General features: G+C 46.0%; 1 protein-coding gene across 1 annotated transcript in view; it reads right to left on the minus strand.

The window, feature by feature from the left end:
• CHRND (cholinergic receptor nicotinic delta subunit) overlaps positions 1–22294 on the minus strand; it is a 28419-nt gene that overhangs the window by 1454 nt on the left and 4671 nt on the right. The window contains exons 2-11 of the mRNA XM_032225850.1: positions 22095–22240; positions 20731–20775; positions 20482–20591; positions 18392–18547; positions 14943–15058; positions 11687–11887; positions 11095–11206; positions 8530–8644; positions 6195–6405; positions 4819–4937 (exon numbers count right to left, since the gene is read on the minus strand). Coding sequence (XP_032081741.1) covers positions 4819–4937; positions 6195–6405; positions 8530–8644; positions 11095–11206; positions 11687–11887; positions 14943–15058; positions 18392–18547; positions 20482–20591; positions 20731–20775; positions 22095–22240 — 1331 coding nt within the window. The remainder of the gene's footprint in view (positions 1–4818; positions 4938–6194; positions 6406–8529; positions 8645–11094; positions 11207–11686; positions 11888–14942; positions 15059–18391; positions 18548–20481; positions 20592–20730; positions 20776–22094; positions 22241–22294) is intronic.

A 22294-nucleotide genomic window follows, 5' to 3' on the forward strand; every position in this document is an offset into this window, starting at 1 on the left:
TGTGGCCTTCAAACTCCCAGAATTCCCCAGTCAGCCTTTAAGATTTGTGGCCTTCAAACTCCCAGAATCCCCCAGTCAGCCTTTAAGACTTGTGGCCTTCAAACTCCCAGAATTCCCCAGTCAGCCTTTAAGATTTGTGGCCTTCAAACTCCCAGAATTCCCCAGCCAGCCTTTAAGACTTGTGACCTTCAAACTCCCAGAATTCCCCAGTCAGCCTTTAAGACTTGTGGCCTTCAAACTCCCAGAATTCCCCAGTCAGCCTTTAAGATTTGTGGCCTTCAAACTCCCAGAATTCCCCAGTCAGCCTTTAAGATTTGTGGCCTTCAAACTCCCAGAATCCCCCAGCCAGCCTTTAAGACTTGTGGCCTTCAACTCCCAGAATTCCCCAGCCAGCCTTTAAGACTTGTGGCCTTCAAACTCCCAGAATTCCCCAGTCAGCCTTTAAGATTTGTGGCCTTCAAACTCCCAGAATTCCCCAGTCAGCCTTTAAGATTTGTGGCCTTCAAACTCCCAGAATCCCCCAGTCAGCCTTTAAGACTTGTGGCCTTCAAACTCCCAGAATTCCCCAGTCAGCCTTTAAGATTTGTGGCCTTCAAACTCCCAGAATTCCCCAGCCAGCCTTTAAGACTTGTGACCTTCAAACTCCCAGAATTCCCCAGTCAGCCTTTAAGACTTGTGGCCTTCAAACTCCCAGAATTCCCCAGTCAGCCTTTAAGATTTGTGGCCTTCAAACTCCCAGAATTCCCCAGTCAGCCTTTAAGATTTGTGGCCTTCAAACTCCCAGAATCCCCCAGTCAGCCTTTAAGATTTGTGGCCTTCAAACTCCCAGAATTCCCCAGCCAGCCTTTAAGATTTGTGGCCTTCAACTCCCAGAATTCCCCAGCCAGCCTTTAAGACTTGTGGCCTTCAAACTCCCAGAATTCCCCAGTCAGCCTTTAAGATTTGTGGCCTTCAAACTCCCAGAATTCCCCAGTCAGCCTTTAAGATTTGTGGCCTTCAAACTCCCAGAATCCCCCAGTCAGCCTTTAAGATTTGTGGCCTTCAAACTCCCAGAATTCCCCAGTCAGCCTTTAAGATTTGTGGCCTTCAAACTCCCAGAATTCCCCAGCCAGCCTTTAAGACTTGTGGCCTTCAACTCCCAGAATCCCCCAGCCAGCCTTTAAGACTTGTGACCTTCAAACTCCCAGAATTCCCCAGCCAGCCTTTAAGACTTGTGGCCTTCAACTCCCAGAATCCCCCAGCCAGCCTTTAAGACTTGTGGCCTTCAACTCCCAGAATTCCCCAGCCAGCCTTTAAGACTTGTGGCCTTCAAACTCCCAGAATTCCCCAGCCAGCCTTTAAGACTTGTGGCCTTCAACTCCCAGAATTCCCCAGTCAGCCTTTAAGACTTGTGGCCTTCAACTCCCAGAATCCCCCAGCCAGCCTTTAAGACTTCTGGCCTTCAACTCCCAGAATCCCCCAGCCAGCCTTTAAGACTTCTGGCCTTCAACTCTCAGAATTCCCCAGTCAGCCTTTAAGACTTCTGGCCTTCAACTCCCAGAATCCCCCAGCCAGCCTTTAAGACTTCTGGCCTTCAAACTCCCAGAATTCCCCAGCCAGCCTTTAAGACTTGTGGCCTTCAACTCCCAGAATTCCCCAGTCAGCCTTTAAGACTTGTGGCCTTCAACTCCCAGAATTCCCCAGTCAGCCTTTAAGACTTGTGGCCTTCAACTCCCAGAATCCCCCAGCCAGCCTTTAAGACTTCTGGCCTTCAACTCCCAGAATCCCCCAGCCAGCCTTTAAGACTTCTGGCCTTCAACTCTCAGAATTCCCCAGTCAGCCTTTAAGACTTCTGGCCTTCAACTCTCAGAATTCCCCAGTCAGCCTTTAAGACTTCTGGCCTTCAAACTCCCAGAATTCCCCAGCCAGCCTTTAAGACTTGTGGCCTTCAACTCCCAGAATTCCCCAGTCAGCCTTTAAGACTTGTGGCCTTCAACTCCCAGAATTCCCCAGTCAGCCTTTAAGACTTGTGGCCTTCAACTCCCAGAATCCCCCAGCCAGCCTTTAAGACTTCTGGCCTTCAACTCCCAGAATCCCCCAGCCAGCCTTTAAGACTTCTGGCCTTCAACTCTCAGAATTCCCCAGCCAGCCTTTAAGACTTCTGGCCTTCAACTCTCAGAATTCCCCAGTCAGCCTTTAAGACTTCTGGCCTTCAACTCCCAGAATCCCCCAGCCAGCCTTTAAGACTTGTGGCCTTCAAACTCCCAGAATCCCCCAGCCAGCCTTTAAGACTTGTGGCCTTCAAACTCCCAGAATTCCCCAGCCAGCCTTTAAGACTTGTGGCCTTCAACTCCCAGAATTCCCCAGCCAGCCTTTAAGACTTGTGGCCTTCAACTCCCAGAATCCCCCAGCCAGCCATGCTGACTGAAGAATTCTGGGAGTTGAAGGCAATAGGTCTTAATGTTGCCAAATTTGGAGACCATTGGCCTTGTGGCATTTGGATATCAGACGAAGCTTAAACCTGGCTTAATTCAGCAACCAGTTTAGGTAAGTTGCGACAGCACAGCATGCCTCTCTTGGGTTTTCCCCATTTCTGACCACCTGCTGACCACATTCTGCTGCAGAAAATGAAAATATTCAAGTTACAGCATGGCTGTAACTTGAGAGACATGGCTAATGTCACTGATGTGCCAGTGCCTGGAGGCTGTTAGGGTCTGGATGGGAGTAAACAAGTTGGCACTCAATCCAGACAAGACCGAGTGGCTTCTGATGTTCCCTCCCAAAGATTGGCCAAGTATTCCATCTCTCAGGCTGGGGGGTGAAATTATACGCCCCTCAGAGAGGGTCCACAATTTGGGAGTCCTCCTGGATTCCCAGCTGACTTTAGAACATCATCTGTCGGCTGTGACCAGGGGGACCTTTGCCCAGGTTCGCCTGGTGCACCAATTGCGACCCTACCTGGATCGGGAGGCCCTTCAGACAGTCACTCACTCCCTTGTAACCTCAAGACTGGATTACTGTAATGCGCTCTACATGGGGCAGCCCTTGAAGAGTGTTCGAAGACTTCAGTTAGTCCAGAACGCAGCCACGCGAGCGATTGTGGGTGCACCCAGGTACACCCACGTCACACCTATCCTCCACGAGCTGCACTGGCTACCCATTAGTCTCCGAATCCGCTTCAAGGTGCTGGTCGTCACCTATAAAGCCCTGCATGGCATCGGACCTGGATACCTGAGAGACCGCCTCCTGCCGATTACCTCCCATAGACCGATTAGATCTCACAGGTTAGGTCTCCTCTGGATTCCATCTGCCAACCAATGTCGGCTGGTGACTCCCCGGGGGAGGGCCTTCTCTGTTGCAGCTCCGGCCCTTTGGAACGACCTCCCCGTGGAGATCCGGACCCTTACTACCCCCCCCGGCCTTCCGCAAAGCCACCAAGTTCTGGCTGCTCCAGCAGGCCGGGGGGCTTGTGAAACATCCAGCCCCACGGTAACTGTGAATGTTGTGTTTTTTAAAGTGTTGTTTTGTTTATTTATCCCCTTCCCTTGTTTATTGTGAGCCGCCCGGAGTCCTTCAGGAGTGGGCGGCATACAAGATCAATAAACTAAACTAAACTAAACTAATCTAGTGAAGAGAAGGACCAGGGGAGACAGGAGAGCATCTTCCAATATTTGAGGGGCTGCCTCAGAGAGGGGGGGGAGCTATTTTACAAAGCACGAAAGAAAGAAAGAAAGAAAGAAAGAAAGAAAAGAAAGAAAGAAAGAAAGAAAGAAAGAAAGAAAGAAAGAGGGAGGGAGGGGGGAGGAAGGAAGGAAGGAAGGAAGGAAAAAAATAAAGAGAGAGACATGGCTGGTCTAGTGAAGAGAAGGACCAGGGGAGACAGGAGAGCATCTTCCAATATTTAAGGGGCTGCCCCAGAGAGGAGGGGGTCATGCTATTTTACAAAGCACAAGAAAGAGAGAGAAAGAAAGAAAGAAAGAGAGAGAGAGAGAGAGAAAGAAAGAGAGAAAGAGAGAGGGAGGGAGGGAGGGAGGAAAGAAGGAAGGAAGGAAGGAAGGAAGGAAGGAAGGAAGGAAGGAAGGAAGGAAAAATAATTAAAAAGAGAGAGACATGGCTGTTCTAGTGAGGAGAAGGACCAGGGGAGACAGGAGAGCATCTTCCAATATTTGAGGGGCTGCCACAGAGAGGAGGGGGGGTGTCAAGCTATTCTCCAAGGCACCTGAAGGCCAGACAAAGAATAATGGATGGAAACGGATCCAGGAGAGATTCAACCTGGAAATAAGGAAGTGAGAACAATTAATCCGTTGAAAGGCTTGTGAATGTTCCAACACTGGAAGTTTTTAAGAAGATGTTGGATGACCCAGGGGTGAAATCCTCCTGGTTCGGCCCGGTTTGGCTGAACCAGTAGGGACAATTGTCGTTGGTTCTATGAACCGGTATTAAAAAAAAATAAAAGCTTCCGTGAGCCACACGATCATCAGAACCTTCCCCCACCCCCACTTTTTAAAGCATTTTTTCCTGCCTCTTCACCCGAACTAGCAGGAAAGAAATGCTTTTAAAAGTTTTTGAAAGTTGGCCACGCCCACCCAGTCACATGATTACCACCAAGCCACGCCCACAGAACCAATGGCCAAAATATATATATATGTAGATTTCACCACTGGGATATCCATTTGTCTGAAGTGGTGTAGGGTTTCCTGCCTAAGCAGTAGGTTGGACTAGAAGACCTCCAAGGTCCCTTCCAACTCTGTTGTTCTATTCTATTCAGAAGGATAGTCCGAAGAAAATAAAATTAAGTTGGTGACCTTATAAGGTGGGGTTTTTTTTTTTCACTCTTACCTCATTATAGTTGCTCTTCTCCTGCATGTGCTTCACGATGAAATTGGCTCCAGCAATGGCTGGCTTGATCTCATTGTACAGCTGGTCCTGCAAATAGCCTTCCTCATGGGGGCTTGGTCCTGGGAGGCGGTGGGGAGAGAGAAAAGAAGGAAGCTCTGAGCCAGGGACCGAAGAGATCTAGAGAGCTGCAATATGAGAGCCAGGGGGTATCGCAGTGGTCCGAATGCGGTACTGCAGGCTAACTCTGTGTCAGGGTTCCAACAGATGCCCTAATTAAATCATGAGCCTCGAGCCAAGCTTCAAAAGAAATCCAGTTATTTATTGGGGTCTCCATGTCGGCATGTTCCCAAATGAAGCCCACTCTGACCCCACGTAATTTATGGCCCAATCATGACCCTGTTTTCCCCCCTCCTTCCAAGGTGCATCATCAATCACATTCGCCAACAGAGCAGTTTTGCAGGTTGTAGCAATCACTCCCCTCCAGCCATTGTGGATAACTCTGGGAGATGGCCTTGAGAAAGATAAGTCTGGGGTGTACTTCTGTTTTTGGCTGCCATGCTGCTCCGTCGGTTTCCTATCCCCCTTGCCTATGACAACTCGAGAGCAGGCCAAGGATGCTTTGCGAGTTGACACTCAGTCTACCAGGGGTGGGTTCCGGATCCCATTCCAACCAGTATGGTTGGAACAGGCCCGGCGTCGCCAACATGGACGTGCATGATGCGGTTGCACACGTGCTTGACGCGCGCATGCATCGTAGTAGCCAGCGACGCTTCCGCAAGCCTCCGCAACGCTCTAGCTGCTCGGCAGAGCGTCGCACAGGCGCTGCATGCACCATGCGCATGCGCAGAAGGCTTTAAAGGACAGGTAAGGAGCTCGAGCAGGCGGGTGTGCTTCCTGCCTGTCATGAGCCAGCGGCATTTAATGAGACTGCATTAGAGAACTTTTAGGTGGTGTCGATGCGAGTTCAGGCGATCCTCTAGCGAAGATTCTGCGCGGTTCAGTGAACTCCCAAACCCCACTCCTGGCTGGCCCCACCCATTCTGCCCCATCCCTCCCACCCCACCCCTCCCAGGAATGCAGCCCATTCATCATGCCAGGTAGCAGCAGGAGCCACATGGAGGCTCAGGGAGTGGGGGGAGGAAATGGGCCTACCGGAAATCCGGAAACGGGCCCGTTTCCCACCTCTAGAGGGCTTCCGGAGCCCGGGGAAGGCAGTTTTTGCTTCCCAGAGGCCCAAGGAAAGTCTCCAGAGCCTCGGGACGGCAAAAAAACTCCCCCTCCACCATGGTGCAGTAGGGTAACTAGGCCACACCCACCTTGGCCACGCCCACCCAGCAACGGGGCAGCAAACCCATTGCTGCAATTTTGGGGCTTACGTGCAGGGGTAATCCGTCTAGTTAAGCCGTGTCTCTCCGACTGCTTCTCAAACATGAGCTCGCTGCGGGATTTAATGGTGAAATATTCCTCCGCTTTGGCGATATAACCGACCGAGCTGGAACGCCGGATCAGGAAGCCGTCCTGCGGCGCGGGGTCGCTCTCCGCTGGCTTGGACATGCGGAGGAGGCGCGGAAGGGTGTCAAGGAAGAACTGTGGATCGAAGGAGGGAAAGGGGAAAGGGATTTTCAACCTTCAACAGTCTTCAGCGGCAGCTTGAAGATCTCCTGATGGTGTCCCATCCGAGGTCCAAAATAAACCCAACTGGATGAGATGCAGCCACCTATTTGCATAGTAGGCCAGAATGGGCCCTTTTAGAACTCCACAACACAGAGACAATGGAAGTGTTGGTCCCAAGGGTGCTATTTTTTTTTTCAAGAGGCAAGTGGACCTCCTTGTTATTCTTTTGAAGATGTTTCACTTCTCATCCAAGAAGCTTCTGGATGGGGGGGGCAATAGAAGGATTTAAACCCCTTGCAGACCACTGGTCATTTGCATTCTTTCAGAGGGTCGTTGAGGCCGCTTGGAGTTTTGAAAGAGGGGTTTAAAAGGCCATCTATGTCCAAATTGAACAGCCGTCTCTCAACACAGGGGGAAGAAGACAACATCATGTCTACAACACGGTCCTTTCAGTGGTTCCACGGAGGCTCCACACCCATTTGAGCCACTCAGGTGACCCTGAGGACACAGATAAAACCTCCAAGTAGCCTCAACAACTCTCTAAAAGGATGCAAATGACCAGCTGTCTGCAAGGAGTATCAATCCTTCCCACCCATCAATCCATTTCCCACCAGAAAAAAACCAGAAAGTCCGGAATGGAATGGAATAGAATAGAATGGAATGGAATGGAATGGAATAGAATAGAATAGAATAGAATAGAATAGAATAGAAAACAGAATGAAACAACACACAGAACAGAAGGAATTTAATAGAGTAGAGTACAATAGCATAGCATAGCACAGCACAGCACAGAACAGGACAGAACAGCACAGAATAGAATAGAATAGAATAGAATAGAATAGAATAGAATAGAATAGAATAGAATAGAATTCCTTATTGGCCAAGTGTGATTGGACACACAAGGAATTTGTCTTTGGTGCCGATGCTCTCCGTGTACCTAAGGAGAATAAAAATACATTCATCAAGAATAAAAGATACAACACTTAGTGATAGTCAAGGTTACTAATAAGCTATCAAATCGTACTAGGAAACAAATGAAAACAATCCAAATTAAAAGATTCAAGCAACATGGTTATGGTCATAAGTGGGAGGAGATGGGTGCTAGGAAGGATGAGAAGAATAACAGTAACACAGTCGTAGTAGATAATTCGACAGTGTTGTGGTACTTTAGTTGTTTAGCAGAGTGATGCCGTTCTCGAAAAAACTGTTCTTGTGTCTAGTTGTCTTGGTGTGCAGTGCCCTATAGCGTCGTTTTGAGGGTAGGAGTTGAAACAATTTATGTCCAGGATGCGAGGGGTCTGTAGATATTTTCACAGCCCTCTGTTTGACTCGTGCAGCGTGCAGGTCCTCAATGGAAGGCAGGTTGGCTGTATTTGTTTTTTTCTGCAGTTCTGATTCTCCTCTGACGTCTCCGTCTGTCTTGTTGGGTTGCAGAGCCAAGCCAGACAGTTATGGAGGTGCAGAAGACAGACTCAATTGTTCCTCTGTAGAACTGAATCAGCAGCTCCTTGGATAAAAAGCTTAGAAGGGATCCTCCATAGTTTCTTGGGATGTCATGGAGACAGGAGAAAAATCTTGATTTGCAAAATTCTGTCAATGCAGCTTCCCAGTCAAGTAGGATTAGTTCATCCAGTTGTTATTTCCTGCCTGAGCCTACGCTGATAAACCGGGTTTTCTAAAATTACGGGGAACCTAGAAATCAGGTTAATTCAGATCCTGCTTCAAGCAGGATGCCTGAATAGACTTTCTGAATTTACTGGATTTACAAAGCCTCTTTTTATTTTACAGGAATTAAAAATATTGACTTGGGGAAATTAGTCCTTGATTCACAACCCCAATCAACTCCAAAATCTCTGTTTCTAAACGGGACGGTTGTTAGGTGAGTTTTGCCCCATTTTACGACCTTTCTCGTCGTTAAGCAAATTGCTGGTCGTAAGTGTGAAAAATCCATCAAGAGTGCCTTCCCCCCCTCCCAGTGCTGTTAGAACTTTGAAAGGCCATTCCATTGATTTATTTGTTATTTTATTTAGAAAAATTACATGGGAACTGTTGCAAGAGGTGGATTACCTATATTTCGGATCGCTCCTTCCGGCTTACCTCTTTCGTCCATTCAGACAAGATGTGGGTGCTTGGGCTCCGAAAATGAATGTTCAGCTCCACGGTGCACACCACTATGACTGCAGTCACCAGAAGCATGACGAAGAGCAGGTACCTATCAGCGTCATACATAACCATTTATAAAATAGCAATAACAATTGCACTTATATACCGCTTCATAGTGCTTTACAGTCTTCTCTAAGCGGTTTACAGAGTCAGCATATTTGCCCCCAACAATCTGGGTCCTCGTTTTGCCCACCATGGAAGGCTGAGTCAACCTTGAGCCTGGGGAGATGCAAACTCCAGACTGTGGGCAGAGTTTGCTAGGAAGAGAGGGAGGGAGGGAGGGAGGGAGGGAGGAAGGAAGGAAGGAAGGAAGGAAGGAAGGAAGGAAGAGCACTAGCATTTATATACCACTTTACAGTGCTTTCCAGCCTTCTCTGAGCAGTTTACAGAGTCAGCATATTTGCCCCCAACAATTTGGGTCCTCATTTTACCCACCACAGAAGGCTGAGTCAACCTTGAGCCTGGTGGGATTCGAACTCCAGACTGTGGGCAGAGTTTGCTAGGAAGGGAGGGAGGGAGGGAGGGAGGGAGGAAGGAAGGAAGGAAGGAAGGAAGGAAGGAATCCACGAAGAAGGGAGGCAGGCAGGCAGGCAGGCAGGCAGGCAGGCAGGCAGGCAGGCAGGCAGGAAGGAAGGAAGGAAGGAAGGAAGGAAGGAAGGAAGAGCACTAGCATTTATATACCACTTTACAGTGCTTTCCAGCCTTCTCTGAGCAGTTTACAGAGTCAGCATATTTGCCCCCAACAATTTGGGTCCTCATTTTACCCACCACAGAAGGCTGAGTCAACCTTGAGCCTGGTGGGATTCGAACTCCAGACTGTGGGCAGAGTTTGCTAGGAAGGGAGGGAGGGAGGGAGGGAGGGAGGAAGGAAGGAAGGAAGGAAGGAAGGAAGGAAGGAAGGAAGGAATCCACGAAGAAGGGAGGCAGGCAGGCAGGCAGGCAGGCAGGCAGGAAGGAAGGAAGGAAGGAAGGAAGGAAGGAAGGAAGGAAGGAAGGAAGGAAGGAAGAGCACTAGCATTTATATACCACTTTACAGTGCTTTCCAGCCTTCTCTGAGCAGTTTACAGAGTCAGCATATTTGCCCCCAACAATTTGGGTCCTCATTTTACCCACCACAGAAGGCTGAGTCAACCTTGAGCCTGGTGGGATTTGAACTCCAGACTGTGGGCAGAGTTTGCTAGGAAGGGAGGGAGGGAGGGAGGGAGGGAGGGAGGGAGGAAGGAAGGAAGGAAGGAAGGAAGGAATCCACGAAGAAGGGAGGCAGGCAGGCAGGCAGGCAGGCAGGCAGGAAGGAAGGAAGGAAGGAAGGAAGGAAGGAAGGAAGGAAGAGCACTAGCATTTATATACCACTTTACAGTGCTTTCCAGCCTTCTCTGAGCAGTTTACAGAGTCAGCATATTTGCCCCCAATAATTTGGGTCCTCATTTTACCCACCACAGAAGGCTGAGTCAACCTTGAGCCTGGTGGGATTTGAACTCCAGACTGTGGGCAGAGTTTGCTAGGAAGGGAGGGAGGGAGGGAGGGAGGGAGGGAGGGAGGGAGGAAGGAAGGAAGGAAGGAAGGAAGGAAGGAAGGAAGGAAGGAAGGAAGGAAGGAATCCACGAAGAAGGGAGGCAGGCAGGCAGGCAGGCAGGCAGGCAGGCAGGCAGGAAGGAAGGAAGGAAGGAAGGAAGGAAGGAAGGAAGGAAGAGCACTAGCATTTATATACCACTTTACAGTGCTTTCCAGCCTTCTCTGAGCAGTTTACAGAGTCAGCATATTTGCCCCCAACAATTTGGGTCCTCATTTTACCCACCACAGAAGGCTGAGTCAACCTTGAGCCTGGTGACATTCAAACTCCAGACTGTGGGCAGAGTGCTAGGGAGGGAGGGAGGGAGGGAGGGAGGGAGGGAGGGAGGGAGGGAGGGAGGAAGGAAGGAAGGAAGGAAGGAAGGAAGGAAGGAAGGAAGGAATCCACGAAGAAGGGAGGCAGGCAGGAGATATATATGAGATATATTTATCAGCACAATAAATATTTATCAGCACAAATGCAACACAAATGTAACAAAGGCAACATAAAAAATGGCTTTCAGCCTGGAAGGCTCCTAGAGTGAGTCGAAACACAGAAAAGGGAAGCAGTATGCTCCCTCCCATATTTGGGTATACCAGGAGTTATCACACAATACATACCTATTTCCCTGGCTTGGCTGATAAAGGAGGAGAACTTGTAGCTTAGTGGCTAATACAACTGTCTGATATGTAATACAGCCCAGGTTCGATTCCCAGTAAGTGTATGACTAGCTAATGAGAGCTAAATAGCTTGAAATAGATCTATACTAGTCTCCCTTTATTTATTTATCAGCACAAATGCAACACAAATGTAACAAAGGCAACATAAAAAAGTGCCTTTCTGCCTGGATGGCTCCTAGGGTGAGCCGAAAGTCAGAAATGGGAAGCAGGATGCTCCCTCCCATATTTGGGCATACCAGGGGTTGTGACACATATATATGGGAGACTTACTTGCCAATGAGGGGTATGGCGAAGGAGGTGGCCGGGAGGCGCTGAGAAATCAGCAGCAGAAATACAGACTGAGCCAAGAGGATGGAGATACCCAAAGTCATCTTCTCCCCACCTGAAAAGCAAGGTGAGAATTTAACCTCAGAACATCCCCACCAATTTTTGACACCTCCTCTTCGCTTCCTAGATTTATCGCCTTTTGGGAATCCATCCACACCCATCTCCTTTGCAACCCCATTGCAGTTGTTAAGTAGATCACTGCCGTTATTCAGTTAATAACGCTGTTTTTAAGCGAAGCTGGCTGTCCCACTGACTTCGCGTGTCAGAAGATACCAAAAGGGGCCCACACGTCATAAATGCGAATCAATTGCTGCCGTAAGTGTGAATCAGTGGCCAAGCATCCTAATTTTCATCACCTGGCCATGGTGCGACAGTCAAAAGGGTGAAAAGAGGTCCTACACAGTCACTTTTTTCAGTGCCGTCGTAACTTTGAACAGTCACTAAATGAACTGTTGTAAGTCGAGGACTCCCTGTAGATAGATCGGCCTAACTGGACCTCGGCGGGAAGTCTAAGAGGCTGAAAAGATCTGCTTACTGTCAGCCGGCAAGTAGAAGACGAGGATGATCATGAAGGCGATGAGGATGCAGGGAATGACGATGTTGATGATATAAAAGAGAGGTTTGCGCTTAATGATGAGGTAGAAGGTGATGTCCTGATGTTTGTTGCTGTCTCGAGGGACAAGCCAGTTGATGTTTTTACGAGCCGGGCGGTAAATAATTTCCCATTCGCCATTCTCTGATTGGGGAGAGAGAAGGGAAGGAGTGGGGAGAGTGGTAGGGAGAGAGGAGAGAGAGAGAGAAAGGGGAGAGAGAGGGAAGAGAAAGATGAGACAGTAAAAGAAAGAGGGGAGAGGAGAGAGAGAGAGAAAAAGTGAGAGGGAGAACAGAAAAATGAGAGAGAGAGAAAGAGAGATAGGAGAGAAAAGAGAGAGAGAAGAGAGAAAAAGAGAGGGGAGACAGAGAAGAGAAAGGGGGAGAGAGGGAAGAGAGAGAGAAGAGAAAGATGAGAGAGAAAAAGAGAGAAGAGAGAGGGAAGAGAGGAGAGGAGAGAGAAAAAGGAGAGACAGAGAAGAGAGAGAAAGGGAAGATACAGAAGAGAAAGATGAGAGAAAAAGAGAGGAGAGAGAAGAGACATAGGAGAGACAGAGAAGAGAGAGAGAAAAAGTGAGAGAGAAGAGAGAAAAAAGAGAGAAGAGAAGAGACAGAGAAAAGAGAGAGAGGAGATGGGGAAGAGAGGAGAGAGAGAGAAGAGAAAAATAGAGAAGAGAGAAGAGAGAGAAATGGGGAGAGAGGGAAAAGGTAGAGAAGAGAAAGATGAGAGAGAAAAAGAGAGAAGAGAGATAGGAGAGAAAGAGAAGAGAGAGATAAAAAAGTGAGAGAGAAGAGAGAAAAGAGAGAGAGAGAAGAAAGAGGGAAGAGAGAGAGGAGAGAGGGGAGAGAGAGGGGAGAGGGAAGAGAGAAGAGAAAAGAGAAAAATAGCGAAGAGAAGAGAGAGAAATGGGGAGAGAGGGAAGAGGTAGAGAAGAGAAAGATGAGAGAGAAAAAGAGAGAAGAGAGATAGGAGAGAAAGAGAAGAGAGAGAGAAAAAAGTGAGAGAGAATAGAGAAAAGAGAGAGAGAGAGAAGAAAGAGGGAAGAGAGGAGAAACAGTGTGAGCCATGAAGCATCTTTAAGAGACTATCCCACTGGCCTTTCCCAACCAAATGGGGCTGCCCTTGAAGAGCATCCGGCGACTTCAGCTAGTGCAGAACGCAGCCGCGCGAGTGATTGCGGGTGCACCCCGATTCACCCGCATTACACCTATCCTCCGCGAGCTGCGCTGGCTACCTGTCGATCTCCGGATGCGCTTCAAGGTGCTATTGACCACCCATAAAGCCCTACATGGCAGTGGATCTGGATACTTGAGAGACCGCCTTCTGCCAATTACCTCCCTACGGCCTATAAGATCTCATAGGTTAGGCCTCCTCCGCATCCCATCGGCCAGCCAATGTCGGCTGGCAACCACAAGGAGGAGGGCCTTCTCAGTAGCGGCCCCGACCCTTTGGAACGAGCTCCCCGTAGAGATTCGTACCCTCTCCACCGTCCAGGCCTTCCGCACAGCCTTGAAGAACTGGCTCGCCCGTCAGGCCTGGGGATAAGGACCATTACCCCGCCCGAATGTTGTATGCATGTTGTGTATCATTTTTATTATGTGTTGTTGTCTTAGTACTGTATTGTATTGTATTCCCCTCTCCCTGGTTTCTGTGAGCCGCCCTGAGTCCCCTCAGGGAAAAGGGCGGCCTACAAATAAAATCAATTCAATTCAATTCAATTCAATTCAACCCACAATCCCCAGGCAAAATTGAACTCCAATGAAGTTGCCAATTCAGAATAGATCTGGAGGAGACATTTGAGGTCTTCTAGTCCACCCCTCTATTTCTATATTCTTCTTTTCTTTGCTTTTTTTCACATTATTTTTCTTTACTTTCAAAATTATATATATTGGTTCTGTGGGCATGGCATGGTGGGTGGGGCAGGGGAAGGATACTGTAAAAATCTCCATTCCCTCCCTATCCCCCTAACCTGCTTCCCAGCTCTGTTCTCCTGTGCAGGACAACAGAAGAAGACCCAGCCGATCAGCTGGGACTCGGGAGGCAGAGAATAGATGGGGGCAGGGACAGATAGACAGCGGTATCTGCCGGTTCTCCGACCTACTCAAAATTTCCGCTGAATACCACCTTTGGAACCCTTGTAGGAAGTTAAAACCCACACCTCTCCTTAAAAAAAATGAAATATCCTGGGAAATGTTGAAAAGGCAGAATATTATATTTTCCCTGGATCAGAAATGAAGAAACATGTTTTTAGGCAGGAAACAGATTCACTCTTAATAGCCCCCCCCCACCTTTATCGTTGGGCCATTAAAAGGCCTGAGCTAGTCTATTCTACATAGCAAAGATCTCCCCCTTCATCTCCAGGGTGATGGGATTAAGGCATGATAGTCTTAGCCCTTTACCCGTCTCCCCACAGGACACCTCGGAAGAAGCAACCCTCAACCAAACTTGGACTCAAAGCACAGCCTAGAGAGATGCCCCATGGGAGTCTGACAACCAATCAGAATGCAAGCTCAAGATCAAAGCCCAGAGAGGGTATAAAACCAGGGACTTTCAGCATCTCGCTCTCTTTTTCTTCTTCACCCAACATCTGGAAGGATGGGATCCCCCTTTTCTGTTCAGGAGTTCAAGCCATGTGGTCCTGTCCACCATTAAAACCATCTTTCCAAGCAGCCTCCGTGTTTCCAGGGTCTTTTTCCCCACTTGGAACTGAACCTAGAATGAGACTTACTTTCTTTCTTTCTTTCTTTCTTTCTTTCTTTCTTTCTTTCTTTCTTTCTTTCTTTCTTTCTTTCTTTCTTTCTTTCTCTGTCTCTCTTTTTCTTTCTCCCTCTATTTCTTTCTTTCTCCCTCTCCCCTTCTCTCTCTCTCTCTTTCTTTCTTTCTCCCTCCCTCTCTCTCTCTCTCTCCCTCTCTCTCTCTCCCTCTCTCTCTCTCTCGCTGCCTGCCTGCCTGCCATGTGGTCCTGTCCACCATTAAAACCATCTTTCCAAGCAGCCTCCGTGTTTCCAGGGTCTTTTTCCCCACTTGGAACTGAACTCAGAAGGACGTTTCTTCCAACACCCTGTTCCTGTGACTTGAAAACCTCGGATTACAGTTTGTACCATCCGGCCTATCGCAGCTGCCCTTGCAAACCAGACCTAAGCCGACGGTGGCTTGTGTGATTGCGAAAGCCACAGCAGCCCACAAAGACATTTGTTACCTGTGAAGCTTTCCGTGTCGATGATGATCCATTCCACCTGATAATAGGGCTCGGTGATGTTGTATTGATCTTTCCTGAGCTGCAGGTCGATCTCATTGGCGTTGTACTTCAGGGAGCTGGTGAAGACAGACAGACGTTTTGCAAACACCTGGGCTGCCCAAGTAAGATTTGCCTACAGCACTTTCTGAAAATGCCCAAACCCAGGGGTTGTTAAGAAGCAGAATGGAATGGAATGGCATAGAAACAGAAAAAAATATAGAAAGTAGAATAGAAACAGAAAAAAATAGAAATAGAATAGAATAGAATTAGAATCAGAAATAGGAATAGGAATAAGAATAGAATAGAATATAGAAATAAGAATAGAAAAAGAATAGAATAGAAACAGAAAAAATAGAAATAGAATAGAATTAGAATCAGAAATAGGAATAGGAATAAGAATAGAATAGAATATAGAAATAAGAATAGAAATAGAATAGAAAAAGAATAGAATAGAATAGAAATAGAAAAAAATAGAAATAGAAGAGAATTAGAATTAGGAATAGGAATAAGAATAGCATAGCATAGCACAGAATAGAATAGAATATAGAAATTAGAATAGAAATAGAATAGAATAGAATAGAGCAGTGGTTCCCAAACTTGGCAACTTTAAGACTTGTGGACTTCAAGCAGAGCTGGCTGGAGAATTCTGGGAGTTGAAGTCCACAAGTCTTAAAGTTGCCAAGTTTGGGAACCATGGAATAGAGGAAGAATACAATAGAACAGAATAGAATATAATAGAAATAGAAAAAATAGAAAGAGAAGAGAATTAGAATCAGAAATAGGAATAAGAATAGAATAGGACAGAATAGAATAGAATATAGAAATTAGAACAGAAATAGAATAGAATAGAGGAAGAATAGAATAGAACAGAACAGAATAGAATAGAATAGAATAGAATAGAAAAAATAGAAAGATAAAGGAATAAAGGAAACTAAAGAAAACTAAAGAGAAGAGAATTAGAATCAGAAATAGGAATAAGAATAGAATAGAACAGAATAGAATAGAATCTAGAAATTAGAATAGAAATAGAATAGAATAGAGGAAGAATAGAATAGAACAGAATAGAATATAATAGAAAAAAATAGAAGGGAATTAGGAATAGGAATAAGAATAAGAATAGTATAGCATAGCACAGAATAGAATAGAATAGAATCTAGAAATTAGAATAGAAATAGAATAGAATAGAGGAAGAATAGAATAGAACAGAATAGAATAGAATAGAAATAGAAAAAAATAGAAGAGAATTAGAATTAGGAATAGGAATAAGAATAGTATAGCATAGCACAGAATAGAACAGAATAGAATATAGAAATTAGAATAGAAATAGAATAGAATAGAGGAAGAATAGAATAGAACAGAATAGAATAGAATATAATAGAAATAGAAAAAATAGAAGAGAATTAGAATTAGAATCAGAAATAGGAATAAGAACAGAACAGAATAGAATAGAATAGAATAGAAATTACAACCAATCATAAATATACAAATAAGAGAAGGTAGTAGAAAGCATGAGTAGATGAGAAAGATTTAAGGGAAAGATGAGAAGGATAATATCAATACAGCCCTACAACATGAGCATCTTTACTCCTAGGACAGGGCTGTGAGAAGTAGGTGTCGAGCAGTGTTTCCCCGGCACGAGGGGAAAAACTCTCCCTGAGTCTGGTTGTTTTGGCATGCAGTGCCCCATAGCGGTGTCCAGAGGGGAGATGTTGAAACCATTTATCTCCAGGATGAGAGGGGTCTGTAGATATTTTCTCAACCCTCTTTGTGGTTCGTAAAAAAAGGACAACCTCATATATATAAACTAGGTCCTGCTGAGATGTGTGTCAGGGTTCCAAATAGCATCCAGAACAGGGGTGGGTTTCAAAAATTTTTGGAACCTACTCTGTGGGTGTGACCTCCTTTGTGGGAGTGGCTTGCCAGCCATGTGACCTGGTGGGAGTGGCTTGCCGGCCATGTGTTCTCTCTCTATCTCTCTCTCTCTCTCTTTCTCTCTCTCTCTCTCTCTCTCTCTCTCCTTCCTTTTGTCTCTCTGTCCCTTTTTTCTTTTTTCTTTCATCTCTCTCTCATCTTTTTCTTTCTTTTTTCTTTCTTTATTTCTTCCCTTCTTTCTCTCTCTCTCTCTCTCTGTGTCAATCTCTGTGTGTGTGTGTGTGTGTGTGTGTGGCAGTGGTAGGTTTCAAAAATTTTTGGAACCTCTTCTGTAGGTGTGGCCTGCTTTCCGGGTCCACTGGTGGAACCTCTTCTAACCAGTTGGGTAGATTTGACGAACCGGTTCTACCGAATAGGTGCGAACTGGTAGGAACCCACCTCTGATCCAGAAGTAAATCAGACTCCAAGGCAAAGGATCCCTCAAAATTCCAATTTATGAAGAGAGCCACGTTGGCACATCTGGGAAAACCCAAATCTGAAAGCTTCCCGGTTTTTCCCACCTAGTTGAAAGTTCAAGATCTTGCCCCACACTCACATCCATCACATGGTCCAATACTGGTTTAGCCTGCCTTTGTTTGAACCTGCTTACAATCTCTACCACGTTGGAAGAATCTGCTGTTGGTATCGTACATTTATTCATGTGTTATTATATATATAAAGAAGTGAATGAATCCTGCTGAATCAGTTATCTGTGTGTGCTTTCTGGATTTGATTTTTTGCAACAAACTCTGACACATCCAGTGGAGGGAGGGGGGTCAATCATCAGGAACTAAGTTTAAACATGTTTGTGTCAATCACATTCCTTTCTGTATTTTTAGCCTGCCACAAACTCTATTATTTTACTATGCTGTTTCATTAGTGGGGAATTGGGAGCGGGGATTGTGCGGAGTTAGATGCGATGTAGCCATAACAACATTCTTTCTAGAAAAAGGTCATCCTTTGTCTTTGCACCTCTGCACCTGACCGGAACTGGATGGGTGAAACTGCCAGCATGGCAGGGGGAGATTGGACCATGGGATGGACTGGTGGGTGTGGGGGGCAAGATCTTGAACTTCCAAATGGGTGGGAAAACCCGGGAAACTTTCAGATTCGGGTTTTCCCAGATGTGCCAACATGGCTCTCTTCATAAATTGGAACTTTGAGGAATACTTCGCCTTGGACTCTGATTTAATTAATTCCTTCTAGAACGCTGACAGTTTGTTTAAACATCTTAATAGATACATATATCTATAATCCGGCAAACAATTTAAAAATAAATAAACAGAAAATAATCAAATGAAATAATAATCGTTACAATAGACAAACCAAGATGCCAATTCTAATCTAAATGTTTCGGTGACTGCGACAAACAAATAAGAGAAAGAAGGAAGGAAGGAAGGAAGGAAGGAAGGAAGGAAGGAAGGAAGGAAGATGTTTTTCAACCTTGGCAACTTGAAGAGCTGTGGACTTCAACTCCCAGAATTCCCCAGCCAGCTTACCAGAACTTCAGGGTACAATTCTGCCAGTCGAAGGGGAAGTAATTGACGTTGATAGGGCAGGCAGTGCGGAAGATGGAAGGAGGCAGCCAGAGGATGCCTCCGTCATAATATACCAGTATATTGGATCTGTAAGTGATCTCAAAGTTTCCATCGTTGCTAAGAAAAAGAAAGACACGCCAGTGTGAGTGATGGGTCTTCCCAGCCGGATCTTGGCAGCTTCCCCAATTCCATCTCATGCAGCTTTTTCAAATCAGTCCAGGGGTGGGTTCCTGCCAGTTCTAACTTCTTCTATAGAAGAGGTTCCACAAATCTACCGTGCCATATAGAACCGGTTCCAGCTCCCTCCCCCCACCCGTCTGCACATCATCAAGATGAAGAGCGAGAGGAGGAATTATGGGAGTTGAAGTCCACAAGTCTTAAAGCTGTCAAGTTTGAACACCCCTGGGGTTTTTTTTTTCTAAAGGGTTAGGGGTGCAAGGGTCTTGTAACTTGACAGCTTTAAGACTTGTGTGCTTCAAATGCCAGAGTTCCTGAGCCAACATTTTGGTTGCTAAGCAAGTGCGTTCTTAAGTGAGTTTCACCACATTTTACAAGTTGGCCACACCCACCCAGTCACATGGCTGCCAAGCTACTCCCACCCGGTCACATGGCCAGCAAGCCACTCCCACAAAGCAGGCCATACCTACAGAAGAGGTTCTAAAAAAATTTGAAACCCATCGCTGAACCAGTCCTTTGTGGCATCTTGGAAATCGAGTCCCATAATCCCAATCCCATTTTCTGGACCCCTAATACCATTTGGCCCAGATAAAGTTTACAGAAAGTAGAGTTTTAGAGATAGCTAGGAATAGAGATAGATAAATGACAGATGATAGATAGATAGATAGATAGATAGATAGATAGATGAATATAAATAGATGATAGATGAAGAGAGTGAGAGAGAGATGGATATAAAATGATAGAGATAGATGATAGATAGATTATAGATAGATAGATAGATAGATAGATAGATAGATAGATAGATAGATGATAGAGATAGATAGATAGATAGATAGATAGATAGATAGATAGATGATAGATAGATAGATAGATAGATAGATAGATAGATAGATAGATAGATAGATAGATAGATATAGATGATAGATATAAAGAGATGATGATAGATGATATTAGAAATAGAGAGAGATAAATCATAGATGAGAGAGATGGAAAGAGATGAAAGATGGATAGAGAGAGAGAGATGGATGGATGGATAGACAGACAGATATAAATAGATGGATATAAATAGATGAGAGAGAGAGATGGATATAAATAGATTGATGATAAATAAATAGATAGAAAAATAGATAGATAGATAGATAGATGATAGATAGATAGATAGATAGATATAAATAGATGATAGATGATATTAATGTTTCATAGATGAGAGAGAGATAGAAAGAGAGATGAGAGGTGGATAGAGAGAGATAGAGATGGATGGATCGACAGACAGACAGACACATATAAATAGATGGATATAAATAAATAGATGATTGATAGATAGATAGATAGAAAGAAAGAAAGAAAGAAAGAAAGAAAAAGATGATAGATGATATTAGAAATAGAGACAGAAGAGAGATAAATCATAGATGAGAGAAAGAGAAAAAGAGAGAGAGAAAAAAAGAGAGAAAGAAAGAGAGGGGGGAAGAGAGAGAAAGAGAGAGAGAGAAAAAGAAAGAGAGCGAGAAAAAGAGAGCGAAAGAGAGAGAAAGAAAGAAAGAAAGAAAGAAAGAGAAAGAGAGAGACAGAGAGAGAAACAGAGAGAGGAAGAAAAAGAAAGAGACAGAGGGAAAGAGAGAGAAAGAAAGAGAAAGAGAAAGAAAGAGAAAGAGAAAGAAAGAGGGAAAGAGAGAGAGAGGGAGGAAAGAGAGAAAGAGAGGGGGGGAAAGGAAGAGAGAGAGAAAAGAAAGAGAGAGAAAGAGAGAAAGAGAGAGAAAGAGAGAAAGAGAAAGAGAGAGAGAAAGAAGGAGAAAGAAAAAGAGAAAGAGAGAGCGAGCTGTTGAATGAAAAACTCATTGGAAGTGATCGATTCTAGAGGCTAACAAGAGGCTCACTTGTTCTCCAGAACAATCTCCGGCAGCCACAACTTCTCCGGACGGAGACGGAGCACTTTGATCCCTCCATACTCCTCTGGGTTCCATTCCAGCCGATAATCATGCCAGGTCTGCTAACCAAACTGGGTTAGGGTTAGGGTTAGGGATGAGGGTTAAGGGTTGGGGTTCACCAATTCACCCAGGTCCCTCAGTCATCCGAAGGGCCGGCTTGGATGTCTTAAATCATCCAGGAGAAATGGGGCCACTCACTTGCTCAAGCCAGACGTTGGTCGTGAGAGTTTCGTCTGCTTCTTTCTGTAACAACAAGCCAGGAAAGATGGTTAGACCCAGCCTCTGGAGGCTTCTCCCATTTTATGCCATGCTACAGCCGGTGCTTTCCCCCTTCCTCCCAGCATTTAGGCTGAAAGGGCTAGTTGGAGAGCTTCCGATGCATAGCTTCTCATCTCTCTCTTCTAAGTCCGAAGGGAGGATAAATAAACTGCCAAACAGCTTGATGGATTGCTGTTTAGACAGATTAACGACGCCAAGATTCCAGAGCTGTTAAAGATAACAACCCTCTGTCAGGCTCCGCCCACCGGAAGCCCTGCTTCTTTCTGTAACAACAAGCCAGGAAAGATGGTTAGACCCAGCCTCTGGAGGCTTCTCCCATTTTATGACCTTTTACTACCCCAGTTGTTAAGTGAATCCCTGCAACGGTTCATTGAGTAACAACATGGTTGTTAAGTGAATTGACCTTGGATCACTTAACTTGTCGCCTTGTTTCGCAACGGAAATGAAAAGATGACGGTAGCAGAAAGAAAACCTTCATTTCGAATCGACTGGCAGAAGCCTGAAATGAAAAAGGGGCCCCAAGCAACCTTTGGAGGTGGCAGACGGTGTGTTTTGTGTTTGTGTGTGTGAGAGAGAGATGTGACACATGATGGTGATCAACATAAGGATATGTTTCATCTTTTTGACCCCTCTTTTGACACACAGCCCTGGTTGATAATTGACAGTGGAGCTGCCAGCAGAGTCGGAGAGGGAGGAGGTTGGGGAGGAAGATGGGCCAGTCCTGGAGGCTGGCAAAGGTTCAGACGAGGGCTCTGTGTCGGAGGCAGAGAGGGGGCCAGGGCCGTCCGACAATTATCAGCTGCCTTCAGAGTCGGACATCAGTGAGGCAGAAGCACAGCTGGAGCCTGTTCCCAGTGTGCGCATGCGCAGAGCTGCCAGACGAAGGGAACAGCTAAAGAACAGGGGTTGACTTGGGAGTAAAGCCACAGGTGGATGGTGAATGGCCCCTCCCATAGGAAATAAAAGAGGAGGGGGCTTTTGCAGGAAACAATTCGTTAATTAGCTCGTTCGTTTCGGGAGTGTGAAGATCTGTCCATGAATCCCAGAGACTCTGTGCCCAGCCTTTCCTTGCACAGCAATTCATTTGGGAAATATTTACATGGCCGCTTTCCAAGCTAGATAAGGTCTGTGGTCATCAATACACCTTTGAAAGACTGTTTGCCAGGCCTGGCTGAAGGTAAATGAGAGGAATTCACATGGATTTAATAAAAGGGATTTTGTCAGCACCAGGACTCTGCCTCGGGCTTTGGGGGGAAGAACAGGAGGCCCGAGGAGGACCTTACCAAGGTTAACAGGTTGGAAAGCGTCAGGGCCAGGTTGATGACTACGGTCTCATTCTTGAACTTCACCGGGCGCAGTTTATTGTCGTACTTTCTCTCGTCGAAAAGTTCCTTGATCAGCACCTCCTCCATGTTTACACCCAGGGCACCTGCAAGGACGTGGAGAGAAGACGGTGGAAGGGGCTGGGCTGGTGCGTTGAAGA

This window comes from Thamnophis elegans, chromosome 10 (assembly GCF_009769535.1).
Source record: "Thamnophis elegans isolate rThaEle1 chromosome 10, rThaEle1.pri, whole genome shotgun sequence".
NCBI classification, from domain to species: domain Eukaryota; kingdom Metazoa; phylum Chordata; class Lepidosauria; order Squamata; family Colubridae; genus Thamnophis; species Thamnophis elegans.